This window comes from Eschrichtius robustus, chromosome 5 (genome assembly GCF_028021215.1).
Source record: "Eschrichtius robustus isolate mEscRob2 chromosome 5, mEscRob2.pri, whole genome shotgun sequence".
In the NCBI taxonomy this organism is placed as follows: domain Eukaryota; kingdom Metazoa; phylum Chordata; class Mammalia; order Artiodactyla; family Eschrichtiidae; genus Eschrichtius; species Eschrichtius robustus.
Genome location: NC_090828.1, coordinates 129,214,105 through 129,228,301, shown reverse-complemented (window position 1 = coordinate 129,228,301; position 14,197 = coordinate 129,214,105). Strand labels below are relative to the sequence as shown.

Here is a 14,197-nt window from a genome sequence, read left to right as displayed (position 1 = left end):
TCACCAGAGATGAGCTGCGGGCAAAAGCTCGCCATATCCCTTTCCCTGTAGCAAAATATTCACCTTGCTATTAAGGACATCAATAAAATCATGTCAAAAGAGCAAAAAAAAAAAGAAAAAAGAAAAAATATGTCACTGGTGACAAGACTATTCAACGTCAAAAATGAGGGCAAAGTTGAGGCAGCACCTGTCCCCGTGCGTGGACCCTTACCCAGGGCGGACAGGCTCTCTTGCAAGAGGGAGTGGAGTCCCTTCTTGATGATCTGGGGTGAGAGGGAAGTGGGGGCAGAGAGCCTGGCCAACCGCAGGCCTGTAGCCACCCAGCCTCAGTGCGGGGACCTTTCCAGTCGCCATGCTTGTCCTCAGGGAGATGCTCTTGTTCATAGTAAAGAACAACGGGAAGTTACTGGGGTTTTTCCCCTTTGGCTTCCCCTTTGTTTACTCTCTGATGCATTCCTGGGGAAAGAAATGGGCCCGACCCCTTCCTTCTCTCCATCCTCCCCCAGGCTTCATGGCGAAGGCACCTCGGTAGCTGGCCAGCGAAGGAGGCAGCCCTTGTGCCCGTGCCCCCGCAAGGTGGCCGGGCACCAGAAGGATGGTCGGGTCCCGGGGCAGGGAGGGCTCTCTCCTCTCGGGTCTGTGCTGCTGGTGCCTGACAGCAGCACCTGGCCTGTAGCAGGCACCCAAGGACTGCCTGTTTTAAGTGAATTCATTCTGTTGACTCCAAAAGCAGTTCTCAACAAGGGTTCCAGGTAGGGTCTGAATATTGACTGGCACTCGAATGGAGTAAGTCTGCTCTGCAGAACAGTGCTCATTTGGATGGATGTCTTTTGTTGTGTTTATTTACAAGAAGCAAAATCATAGCCCTCCGTATCTGGGTGTCATGATGGGTCCTGCTCAGGTCGAGGTGGCAGGGGGGTGTGTGTACCCCAGAGCTCAGGTTTCCCCGGAACTGTCAGGTGCAGGGTGTACACGGAACAGACGAGCAGTGAGTGCGAGTAACAGACTAGGTGTCCACGGAAGAGTTGCTGAATAAAGAGGGAACTGCCTGCCTGTTTCTTGTGAAATTGTTTACATTCACACACACAAAGACTCATTACAGTAAGTCCCCTACAAACGAACTCCGTTCCGAGAGCACGTTCGTAAGTCCAATTTGTTCTTAAGTCCAACAAAGTTGGCCTAGGTACCCAGCTAACACAATCAGTTATACAGTACTGTACTGTAATAGGTTATAATACTCTTCACACAAAAAATACATAAAAAACAAACACAAAAAAATAAAGAAAACATTTTTAATCTTACAGTACAGTACCTTGAAAAGTACAGCACAGTACCAGCTACATCACCGCTGCTTTTACACTTGCTTCCGGACATCCTGGACTTGAAATAAAGATACTGTACTCTATCCAGTACTGTACAGTAAAGTACACAAAAGCACAACCACTTGTAGAGGATGCACACACATGACCGCGTACGCCAGACACGTGAACTAACTTACGTGATTGGACGCGCAAATGCACGTTCTCATCTTTGAAAGTTCACGACTTGAAGGTTCGTATGTAGGGGACTTACTGTAAATGAAACAGTTAATGCCCAGTGAGAGGAGAATTGCTGAAAAATTATAGAGTCTCTGTGCAATATTATGCAAATAAATAAACCAACCTCAAAAATGATGCACAGAAGGAAACTACTGGAAGGAAATTGATGAAGGTGTTAGTAATAGTTGGACGTTGCCAGCCGCCCTTGGTCAGAACATGCCTTTCATCACCGTTTCCCAAACTGTTTCAACAGATGGAGAAGAAGAAGCAAGAGAACAAAATGAGAAGAGACCAGCTGAACGACCAGTACTTGGAACTGTTAGAAAAACAGAGGCTGTACTTTAAGACTGTGAAAGAGTTCAAGGAGGTAAGAGGAGGGCTGGGCTGGCATGTAAGGCTGGGCGAGATTTGTGTTCACCCCCAGATGAGCCGTTGCAAACCAGAGCATTGCTTTGTTTTTCCACTGGTCTGAAATGGGAGATAGCAAGTTGGCAGTGGATGTGACAGTAAAGCGTGCATCACGATTGCGTCGTTCTGTGGCCCATCTTGAGGCTCTAACTGAACATTCTAAGAAACGTCACTTCAATTTCCTAACACTCGGTAACCACATTAAACTCACAAGTAAAATGGCATCATCAGCCCACCTGGAAACAGTGTTTGCTATGGGTTCAGGTCTAGCATTTTCCCTCTTCCCAGTCTTAGACTGGGGAGGGACCTTGAGAAGCCACATGGGAGGAGAGTGAATTTGAGTGCGGCAGGCTTGCGTTCAGATCCTGCCACTCGCCGGCTGTGCAGGTGGGGAGGGACCTCATCCCTGTTGGGTCAGACGAGAGAGGAGAGCATCTAGTCTGTGTCTGGCACCTGTCACACCCACACGTAGATGAATTTTGTTTGCCCCTGTCTTTTCTCCCTGCATTTGGGCAGGATTATTCTCCATCATTCCAGAAGGAAACGTGCTCTTTTCTTAAGAAAACTTCCAGAAAGGAGACTTCGTTCTGTTGCTTGCCAAGATCTGTCTCATCAGCTTTATTTTCAGGAATTTTTTCCCCCTTTCTAATGTAAATCCATGTGGTTTTAGTGAATTTAGAGATTGCTGAAAATACAGGGGGCGGCTAAAGGTAGTTGTATCCTGGGGTGTGGTCAGCGGAATAAAAAATACAATCTTTCCATACCAGTAATTTGGTCCTTACCTGTTTTAAGGCTCTTCCCTCTCCCTTCCTTGTCTTTTTCTTCTCTACTTCTTCCCTTTTTTGTAACTTAACTTTTGAGAACCACAACCGTAGGCATTTCAGATTCTCTCGTCCTTTCAACAAATTTCTTCCAGCTCCTGCCACGGCCCTGGGATAGATACATCAGGTCGTAAAACAGACTGGGTCCCTGTGTCCGGGAGCTTGCGTTGTGGTCGGGGAGACAGAGAGCAAGCTACGAAGCAGACCCTCATAAACAAGTAGTAACAAATAAGAAGTACTTCCAGCCATTGCCTTGGCGGGGACTAATGTAGAGGGTGTGGTCAGGGAAGGCCTCTCTACAACGAGAAGGACCTGGCCTTGGGCAGAGTGGCCAGGCGAGGTGCTCCGGGCCTGGGAGCCCCTGGGGCCGGCAGGAGTTGGAGCTGACAGGGAACAGATAGGGACCCGCTGCTCCCCATCAGAGCCCGCTCTTCCCAAATAACGCGCAAAGAGAAGAGGCCCAGAGGAGAATTACATTTCACGTGTTGCGTGAACGCCAGCACTGCCCTTTGACAGCCGGAGCAGAAAGCAGATGAGTTGAGGAGGGTAAGTATAAGCTGTCAGAAGCAAAGCAAATGAAAGTGAAGCAGAGAAGCTCATGGTTGCACTGCAGGCTCTCAGGCTGAAGGCTTGGGGTGATCTCTGAAGGAAAGGTTCCCTCAGACGTGTTAAGATTGAGGTTTCCACGTTCCCGCCTCCTCGGCACAGTTACTCTCAGTCAGAGACTGAGGGTGGGACCCTCAGAGCCCGAGAAGACCCCAGACTGGACCTGGTGCTGGCCAAACAAGTTGGAAGAAAGGGGGTAGGGGGAATGTAATATGATAGCTAAGTGTATTTCACTTAAAGGACTCACCTTTTTAAAAAATTGCATGTCCCCTTGTTTTTTGATGTTAAAATTGCTCTCTCTTATAAAATGATAGTGACAGTATGCATTCCTTTTTTTTTTTTTTTTTTTATCATTTTACTTGGCAAAAATTTAAAATTCACCACCACAGGTTAGCATTCCCAAATCTTAATTTTTTTTTCCAAGATCCTCTGAGGTAACTTGGGGCCATCACAGGTATTGAGGTTTGCTTGCTACTCCCCAGTTTCCACCCCATTCCCCCAGGCAGAGGAATTCTGCTCTTTTATGTATTGCAGTGTCAGGTAAGATCTCATTTGTGGAAGGAACACAGTTCGAAAAGGCAGACTTTCATCCCAGGATGGACTCTCCTCCCAGAACCCTCTGCCTGCCTCCTTTATTTGCCTCTGCCCGACCTGCTTGGGTTTCGGCTCCCCAGTTCTGAATCCTCACTGCATCCTGGTCCCCAGCACCGTCCTGGGCAGTAATGGTTCTTCATGCAGAGCACGGTGTTAGCCAGAACATGGCCTTTGACCACCGCCGTCGTCCCTTTATGGTTCAGTTGACTCCACATTAACTGAGCCCCATGACGCCTGTGGGCTCTGTGCTGGCACTGGGTCATGGCCTCGTCCTGATCCAGCCTCCTCTGGGATCAAGGCCTTTTTGACTGGCAACATCGGGTTGTCTCTAAAATCCCATTGACTTGCTTGCTCTGGGAGGGTTTATTAATAACCAGTCTGCCAGGAAAAAACACATACTCTGGAATCACCTGAATCGCATTATTACACCAACTAATTGTGTTTCTCAAAGCACAGTCTGTCACAAGGTCACCAAACCAAGATTCAGATTCTAGCCTGGCTCTGACGAATGCCAGCCATACATTCTTATGATGCTGGCTCTGGGCACGTAATCTCCGGTGAGCGGAACTCAGGGTGTCTGGCACGTAGCGAGCCCCGTACCGTCTTCAGCAGGAAAGAAGCAGGAGGGAGGAGACATTTTCCCTTTTCTTATAGAAAGAAATACCTAAAGGGCCCTTTCTGTATTTGCTTTGAACAGACAGACAGTATCATTCTGTAATCCCGAAAGGCTCCGAGGAGATTCCATGAAATGTAATCAGTGCTCACGCACCAGGTGACAGCCAAGGATGTCTTTACTGAGAACTTGAAGCACCATCTCAGTGTGGTGTGACGAGCAGAATCACCCCGGTGGTCTCCGCCACAGCAGTGTTTTGACGCTTACTAGTTGTTTGTTTTGTTTTTTGGGGGTTTTTTTTTTTTGCTCTATTCAGAAGGTGAGGTGGGTAACAAAAGTTATTTATTCATTGTTTTATTGTTTTATCCTTTTATTATGGAAATTTTGAAAAACACACGGAAGTAGAGAAAGTAGTGTAGCAGTATAATAGCATGACTCTGCCTGTCTTGTTCTGTCTTTACCCCTGCCCACCCCCCCCCCCGCCTTTTTTTTTGGCTGGAGGTTTTTCGCCCAAGCAAATCTCAGTAACTCGTTTTAAATAAGAAAACTTTCTTCTCACCTTTTCTGACACAACAAATGTTACTTATCTTCACCTTCTTTTTCTTCCCATCCCCAGGAAAAATTAACTATCTACCCCTCCAAAAGCACGTGCTTAAAAAATGTCCGAGTATCTTGCTTCTGGCAGAACAATTCAGCTTCACCCCCGCCCAGCCCAGAGCCTCCCCAGCTCTGAGTGGAAGATACGCAGAAACCCCCGGGTGAACCAGGGTCCTTGCAGCCAGAAAGACCAAAGGGCCTCCAGACAAGTGGGAGCGCCTGGCCGGGCCCAGGGAGATGGAAACATTGACTTTAGGGGTCTTGGATGCAGAGGGGCCAAGGGTGACAGAAAATTTTTCCTGCACACTAAGTGGATCTCCAGCCAAGCATGGCAGCTGGAGGCCTAGCCACACTGCCGGGCCTGCACCCTCGGGCTCGACCCCTCCAGGCGCTTCCCCCTACCGCGTTCACCTCTCACTCGGCTCCTTGTGACGTGGCCCGGGGAAGGGGTGGAGATGGTGTGCTAGCAGATGGAGGTACCCTGAGCTGTCAAGGCTACCACGAACAAGGGGGAAGGAGGACACACAGTGATAAGCTTTGGAAGAAGGGGATACAAAACGATGCAGCGGTGGCCTTGCACCCTGGACGCCAGACTCCCCACGCGGGGGAGGGCCCCAGTGACCCCTCCGCACACACAGTGAGGGCTTTCCTTCAGCTCACTTTGAGGGGGAGGTGTCCCTTGACGCGTCTCTCTCCCTCTGTCTTCTGTGGGTTTCTCTCGTAAAGCCAAGGGTATTCTTAACCTTCACTCTTGCCGGGGTAGGAGCTTTTCTACGTGCTCTGCCTGCTGTGTGGACTGGGGCTGCCTCTTATAACTCCTTAGGCCGTGGTCTCCGAGGACTTTCCCCCTTCCTCGCTGGAGGGGTCCGAGATTGGCACGTAAGTGTCTGCTTTCTGCTTCTGTCCCTTGGGATCTTAGAGGCTTCTTGAAGTCTTTTGGAACGACAGTGCCGAATCCTCTCCTATCCTCAGTCTGACAGGCCAGAAACCAGTCGTCTTTGTAGCCGTTGGGGCCTTGAAGGTCAGCGTGTGGCCAGGAAGCTATGCCATGCCGGTGGCAGCGTGCAAGGAGGCCGCGCCATGGTCCGCAGGGCTCCCTGCGGGATGGGAAAGGATGGAGAGGCCATCTGAGCCTCACGCGGGTGCTGACGCGGCCCCCACCTCTCTGCTCTCTCTCTCTCTGCTTCCCCTCCAGGAGGGCCGCAAGAACGAGGTGCTGCTGTCCAAGGTGAAAGCCAAGGCCTCCTGAAAATTCCCAGACGGCATCGTACGTCACTGATGTCTTTTTCTAAATGCCGTGTATCAACTACGAGATGGTGAAATGGTTCTGAACGCTGCAGCAAAGATGCAGGTGTGATGATCTCGACACCCTGGATACTTCCTTTCTCCTGTTTGCTTCCATTGTTGTCGATGGAATCAGATGGTGCACCCGTTGTGGCTCGGATAACGCCCATCCTCCGGTGAAGAAATGTGGGCAGTATTTGTTCTCTGTGTCGATTCAGCTCTTATTTCTCCAGTGACATTGCACATATGAAGGTACCGTGTTTGTCTGGACTCTGAATAAAGTAATGTGAATTGAGCAGCCGCTGAGACGGAGGCGCTGAGGGAGAGAGCAGGGAGGCGCAGACCCTGCTGCCAGGCTCCCGGCGAGTGGCCCCAGAGCTTGACCTCCGGGATTTTTTTTCCCTAATAAACAAGGGTTTTAGCTGAATGACCAGCCCAGGTGAGTGTTGCTCACCTGGGCCTTTCACTTGCCCGTGGTGCCTTTCGTTCCCGTCCCCTCGGGTGCCAGCCAGCAGGTTTGATGGTGTAGCAACTAGAAAGAAAGCTCAGCACCTGCCCTGGCTTCACCCTCAGGCTCCGCTCAAGTCCATCCCACCAGAAATCGAAAACAAGGGCCTCAGCTTGAGGACACGTAAGTAAGAATGACCCCTCACCTCGCCCTCTTCTCCTGGGAGTCCCAGCCTACCTGTGGATGGTCCTGTGCCTCCCCCTCGCTAAGAGCACATCACACGCCCTCCGCTTGCACAGGTCAGGGCTGGGCCCGGAGATGGGCTCTCCCACCGGGCACGGCCATCCAGGCCAGCATGTAAGTGGCGGAGGGACCAGCCGTGAGCAGGTGCCAGAGGGCGTCCCAGCAGGAAGAGCAGCAGCGAGGTGGGTGGAGATCTGGAGGGCCTCGTGGAGCCGGCTGGGGCTGGGCTGGATCTGAAGGGGGAACAGCAATGTAATAGCAGAGATTGGTGGGAAGGCCATTTTGGATAAAGTATGGCTGTGATTAAAACTGAAGAGGGTGTGGGGAGAGTGCAAGGCATGCTTGTGGGGAGAGGCGTGAGCGGCCAGTCTCTGCAGGAGGCTTTAGAGACCAGTCTGGAAGGGTGGGCTGGGACCCGCCTTTGCAGGGCCTTGAAGGGAAGGTGGAGGGCTCAAGTTTCTCCTCCGGAAGGAGCAGTCCATCCAGACGGAACTCCTCCTGCCCCAGCCCTGGGGAATCTGGCAGCTTGGGGTCAGTGAACCCAGCACGAGGCTTGCACGTCATTCCACACGCGCCTTGCACACGTACCAGTCAGCAGGTTTGGGCCATAACACGTAAAAGCTGAAACATGCAAGTAGGGCTCTCAGTGCAGCCACGGGGACACCGTGGTCATTTTTAGTTCCCTGATGTATGCGTTAAGCAGGGCTGATGCCTGCAGACTTAAACAGCCTCTTGCTGGATTAGCAGCCCTTGGCTTCTGTGTCCTGGCAGCGAGGCCCACCCCGTGAGGAGGCTGCCCCCGGTGCCCAGTGATAAGGGCACTGCGCCTGGGCCGTGCGCTTCTCACGTGCCCTGAGCCCGGTCATTTGTGGGTTCTGAAAGGACTCGATGAAGTTGAAGCAAGTGACTGCCAAAGAGCAGGTGGGGCTCCGAGGGCAGGGGAAGGAGACGACAGTCTGACTGGAAACCGTTTCGGGTTCAGAGAAACATCTTGGTTATATTGTTGAGAAGCTCATAGGCCCACTCCCTAACTAACAACTTTTGAGCAATTGGATTATTCGTGTATTATCCACAGGTGGTAGGGAGGAGGAACAGGTAATATCGGAGGTTGTGGCGGTCCTCCTTCTAGATGATCGGGGAAAGTAGGGCACGACTAATCCAAAGCAACCGATAATTCTTCTAAAAGTACGGGCGTTTACTTTGGGCTGTTTCTAAAGAGTTTCGTTTGGTTTGGTTTTGGTGTAGGGAGGTATCAGTAGATATCTTTTCCCATTTTTTAATCTACGAGGCCTAAGCCAGATAATAAATCAACTTCTGTTCCTTGAGCACATTTTGAATTAAACTACAGAAGCCCGTCTTGAGAATTCTGTTTGCCACAGATAAGCCACAGGGCGGACGGTGCCCTTGTGAGTAATGAGGACATAAAACGAGGACGTGCTTTACAGTTAGGCCTCAGAGGCTGAGGAGATGCCGCGAGGCCCTGATCATTTCAGAAGCCCTTCAGGGGGCCCTCCCAGGATTGTGTCCTTCCGTGTGCCCACAGAGTATGGCTGGCTGTTCTGCTAAGCCCACAGGCTTTTCTGGAGCTAAAAAGTAAGTTACTTTTAGGAAACCTGTGCTTCGGGAGGAACAGGGATTCCCCGGGGAGCGGTCCATTGTCCCTGCTCAGTCAGAGCAGTGAGCTTGCTGACGGCAGGTGCCCTGGGATTCTCGGGGAGCCTCTGGGCTGGGGCTCCCCTCCATCCCACTTGCACCTCAGGGAGTACACGGGGCTGCTTTGGTTTAAACGGAAAACAGAGCTGCTGTGAGCAGGACATGCCAGACGATCACGAGGCGTCTGGGGACGTATTTGTTGCTGTCCTTGGCCTGGGTTCCGGCTCCTGGCTCACTGGGCTCAGCTAATCACACCCGAGGGAGGCGCTGAGGTTACAAGCCAGGGGCCTGTCTCCCTTTTTAACAGGGAGGGCACAGCCCAAGCTCGTCAGGCCTGAGCTCTCTTAGAGTCTGCAGGGTATGGTTTTAATTGGGTTTGGGTTCATTGCCCATGTTCTGTGGAGAGCCGGGTCCTACCAGCGTCCACTGGGCCGGCAGCGGGGCCAGAAGACAGGAGGCCTTTCCCAGGCTGAGGATCCGCTCCCTGACGAACCCCGCAGATCCTGGGCCTCCTGAAACCAGGCGCAGGGGATGGGGAAGGCCTCAGGCTGTCAGGCTGACAGCCCCGATCACGTCTGTAGTGACCAGAGCAGCCCTGCCCGAGGGTGCTTTGGGCCTTCAGCTGTGGCCTGCAAACCTGTGCCACCCTGATCTCCGTCGCCTCAGCACGGCCTTGTGTCGCCCTCTCTGCAGATGACAGGTGACCATTGTGAGAGGGGAGTGGACCTTTTAGCAGCACGTGCTGCCAGTTACTAGGCGGAGCCTGAGCTGCAGTTAGTGGGCGGTCCCCAACCTTTTTGGCACCAGGGCCCGGTTTCGTGGAAGACAGTTTTTCCACAGAAGGGGGCGGGAGGATGGTTCAGGCTGTGATGCGAGCGATGGGGAGCTATGCAGAGCAGCAGAAGAAGCTTTGCCCGCCCGCCCGCCGCTCACCTCCTGTATGCGGCCCTGTTCCTAACGGGCCCCGGACCACTACCGCCCTGGGAGTCGGGGATCCCTGGCTTAGAACACACTCTGAGGAAGGAGGTACTTTATGAGTCGCACATGGCCAGCGTTGGCCTCAAGGAAAGCACGACTTGCTGCAGAGCCGATGGTGAAGACCCCCCGTAGGGTGAGGGCCCGCTGTCTGTCCGGGTGGCTGGGCACTGGCCGGGAGGGGGGCCTGTGTGATGCGTCTTCAGAGTCCCCAGGCCCTCTCTTGGTCCTTTTCCTCCAGCCCACAGCATTCCCTCTCACAGCACATGGTGATAGGCTGAAAATGCTACTAAAAAATAACGTTATGGTCTCCCCTGTTCTCACAATAGATGTGTAAAAACATTAGGGGAGATTTAGTGGCTGGTCTGCAGCCTCTTTGACAGCGTGGGGACCACGACGGGTTCTCCGCGTCAGCCTTACGTCAGTTCCTCAAAAGTGCCAGGCTCACACCTGCTTTGCCTCTGCCTGGACTGCCCTCCCTCCCAGATCGTGGGCAAGGGCCTTCACAGACCCCCTGCTGCTCACACAGACCCCTCAGTGTCAGCCTGCAGCCCTGACCACACACTGCCCTCTCCCCTGTGCTGTCTTGATGGCACACGTCACTGTTGGACTCTTACGTAGTCTTCTGTGACATGTGTTGCCTGCCCTCCCCTCTGGTGTGTAAGAGCAGCAAATGCAGGCACCTCGCCTGTATTGTTCCCCGCGGTCTCCTCGGCATCTGGCTAGAGTGGAGGATGAGGAAATTCTGGCTGGATAAAACAGCTTCTCCAAATTGCAGCTATGCATCCCCGTATTAGCAAAGTTTAGATTGAACCTTTCATCTATTTTATGGTTAGCTTGAGAACAAGGAGGCAATTTTATTCCGCAGCTTTAGAGGATCCCAGAGTCTTTGTTAACACTCTAACCTTGATAGTTGGGATGAGAAAGGTGTCAGAGGTTTCAGGCCTTTCAAAGGAATTATGTTTTACAGAGGTATCTTCTCCCCATGTAGATGGGGGGAAGGGGGAAGAAAGGAAGCACATTACTGTCAGTGATCGGGTCGTGAGTATGTTTTGGCTCAAAGTAAGCCATGCATAAAGGTAACTTGGTCTGGTTGAAATGACTGAGCCACATGAAACCAAGAAGTGGGAAGCAGCCCCGGGATACAGCATTCTGGATACAGAAGTATGAGCAGTACATCCCCTTGGAGGGTAGTCAGACAATTCCTATCAAAAGTGCAAATGCACAAATCTTTCGGGCCAGCCATGCTACTTGTAAGGATTTTTCCTATATACAAGGATTTTCATTGCAGCATTATTTGTAATAGTAAAAAGTTGGAAACTACCACCAACATAGGGCAATGGTTAAATAAATTGTGGCAAATCCATACAATGGAATATTAAGCCACTCTGTATGTACTGTCATGGAATGATCCCTAAGATGCATGGTTAAGTGGGGAAAAAGAGGCTCTTGGCTTAGTAGTGTTTGTTTCTAAAAAAAAAAAAAAAAAGAAAAAAACTGGAAGGGGATGGAGAAAATGCCTGTGGTTGTCCCTGTCCGTACGTGTGTGTGTGCAGATAGAGCGCCTCTGAAGGGACCCACGGGAACCTGACAGCCTTGCGTGCCTCTGGGAAGAGGGCTGGGGGGGGCCTTTTCACTCTGTACCTTTTGTACCTTTTGAATTTTGTACCATGTACATGTATTATCTATTCAAAAAATAAAGTTTTTAAATTTTAACTTTGTTTATTACTATTCTAAACAATAGAAACATGACATCAGATTCTTGTTCACTGCATCTGCTTTCTTTAGGAATTGAAAGTCCTTGAGCCCGAAGTAGTTAATCTCCTTGTCTTGGGTCTTGGGGGAAATAGAGAAGCGAAGCGGGCGCCCTCCTCTTCCGGAGGAACAGCTCCGGGGAGACGAAGCTGTGAGAGTGGCTCTGCTCTGATTACGTGAGTGGGTTTGGGTGGCAGTGAGGGGGACGCGGTCGGGGGGACGGTGAAGTGACTGCATCCCGGGAACAGACCAGGGCTGCTGTACGGTTGCCTCCGTCTCGTGAGGATCACGGCACAACCCGTGTTCCTCTGGCTTTCGGGCTTTAAAAGATGGAGGTGGGACCGCTGAGTCATGGCCCGGGGGAGTTGCGCCTGTCCTCTGTGGAAACCTGATGTGGGTGGTCCCTCTCCTGGCCAGCAGAACCAATTTTGTCCAGCTCTGGGCGGCAGTGTGTCCAGCCCCAGGAGAGGAGGCGTGACGGCTGTCCTAAAACAGTCATGAGAATTCTATTTCTGTTTGCCAAGAATTGGTCTACAGACGTGCACATAATTGGGTGTCTAGCCCAGTTATGGCCAATACGGAGGAGACCTCCTTCCTGCTGATGATCAACACGAGATGCAGAGAAGAGCTTCTGTTCCGCAGGTGGCTGGGGAAGAGCAGGGCGCTGGAGCAGCCTTCGCCATTTCCAGACCGTCAGAAAGGACAGCGGCACCCTGAGTGAAAGGCTGGAAAGAGCCTGGCTCCCTGAAGGCACGACGAGCTTCCGAACCAACGTGGGGACCGCTTGCCGCCTCCTTTCTTTTTTTTTTTTTTTTAATTAATTAATTTATTTATTTATTTATTTATGGCTGTGTTGGGTCTTCGTTTCTGTGCGAGGGCTTTCTCTAGTTGCGGCAAGTGGGGGCCACTCTTCATCGCGGTGCACGGGCCTCTCACTATCACGGCCTCTCTTGTTGCGGACCACAGGCTCCAGACGCGCAGGCTCAGTAGTTGTGGCTCACGGGCCTAGTTGCTCCACAGCATGTGGGATCTTCCCAGACCAGGGCTCGAACCCGTGTCCCGTGCATTGGCAGGCAGATTCTTAACCACTGCGCCACCAGGGAAGCCCCCCTAATTGCCTTTCTTTCACTTTTTAGTCACCCTGATTTTCTTTGAATTCTACAAACTGCAGACTGTTTTACATGCTTTCATTTGATTACAAGCCAGGCACTGGTTTCATGGTTTAAAAGCTATGGGTACTGTCTCTTTGCACAATTTTAATATTGCTCTTTCTTAAAGATAATATTTAGGTGTTGTCAGATTAATTCCAGTAAGAGAGAAAATATGTTGTGCATTTTTCTAGATTTGTGTGCTTTTCTGTTTTAGTGGTTTGAATCACTAGTGGTTTTATTACGAAAATCCTATTTAGAAAAAAAAAAAAAAGACGGTTCTTTAATTGTCGGCCCCTTCTTTAGGATATCTGCGTTCTTAGCATTAAATAAATATTAATAAACAAAACCTCACTACTAGTGAAGGGATGAATCACATAGATAGATACCGTGTGAAGAGAATTCCAGGCAGAGGGAGTAGCAAGTGTCAAGGTGTAGGTAGGAGCAGGCCCAGCAGGTGAGTCCGAGGAGCAGGAAGGGGTCCTGCGTGGGAAACCACTGGAGGGTTTTGAGAAGATTTCAGGAGAGACCCCTCTGGCGGCTGTGCTGACTACGGACTGCAGGGGGCGCCAAGGACAGAAGTGGGGAGTCCGGCTAAGCAGTGACTGATAATCCAGCGGAAACATGCCTGGAAGGGGTTTTATGCGACAGTGCTTACCCTTTCCACACTACACTCTGCTGTTTTTCCTGTCCTACGTAACTTTTGGAAAATGCTAAGCATTGAATTATTGGATTGCGTTCTTCACTCCCCAGAGCGGACACGTTTATCATGGCACCCTGGCAGATGGAATGTGCTTCCCCACCCTTGACTTTGGGCTCGGTCTGGTCTGTGGGTTATTAGCAGCCTTGATAGGAGCAAAGGTTTGAGAATGTGCTGTGTGCCGGGCTTGTCCCCTTGCACATCTCTCTGCAAAAGAACTTACCCTGCTGGCCCGAGAAGGTTCAGAGATACGTGGAGACCAACCCGCAGCTTGAAGCTGAGCCCAGAAGAGCCCAGCCTGGATCAGTGAAATCCCAGCAACTCACAGACACCTTAGCAGGGAGTGAAGGCTTGTCGCTCTGCGCCACCCAGATTCTGTAGTGATTGTGTACAGACACTGAGAACACAGCTGTCTGAGATGATCACCAATTGATTTCATGACAAGTTGTGACCTGGAGTTTAAAAGACACTTTTCTGTATCATCCAGCTTTAGTGTGGAGGGAGAAGGTCAGGGGCCAGAAGAGATGGCTTCCGGGGCTGGTACCCACATGTGGAAGAGATGCTCACAGAGGACAGCAGTCGTGAGCAGAATCCAGATTCCCTTCAGACACGCCTGAAGAAACATGGAGGCTGCGATAAAGGGGAGAAAAGGAGCATACTTTATGCAGGACTAAATTTACAAAATAAAACTATGAGGTTAGCCACACCCACCCTACAGGCCTGGAACTTTATGGAATTGGATTTGGACATGAAGACCCTTTAGTGATAACTTAATCAGCAAATAAATTCTGGCAAGGAAGAGATTAATTCCTCT

At 51.1% G+C, this 14,197-nt stretch overlaps 1 protein-coding gene across 1 annotated transcript in view; it reads left to right on the top strand.

The window, feature by feature from the left end:
- CCDC93 (coiled-coil domain containing 93) overlaps positions 1-11,496 on the top strand; it is a 91,329-nt gene extending 79,833 nt beyond the window's left edge. Inside the window, exons 23-24 of the mRNA XM_068545261.1 lie at positions 1,792-1,905; positions 6,373-11,496. Coding sequence (XP_068401362.1) covers positions 1,792-1,905; positions 6,373-6,426 — 168 coding nt within the window. The 3' untranslated portion in view covers positions 6,427-11,496. The remainder of the gene's footprint in view (positions 1-1,791; positions 1,906-6,372) is intronic.
- Positions 11,497-14,197: the final 2,701 nt, after the last annotated feature.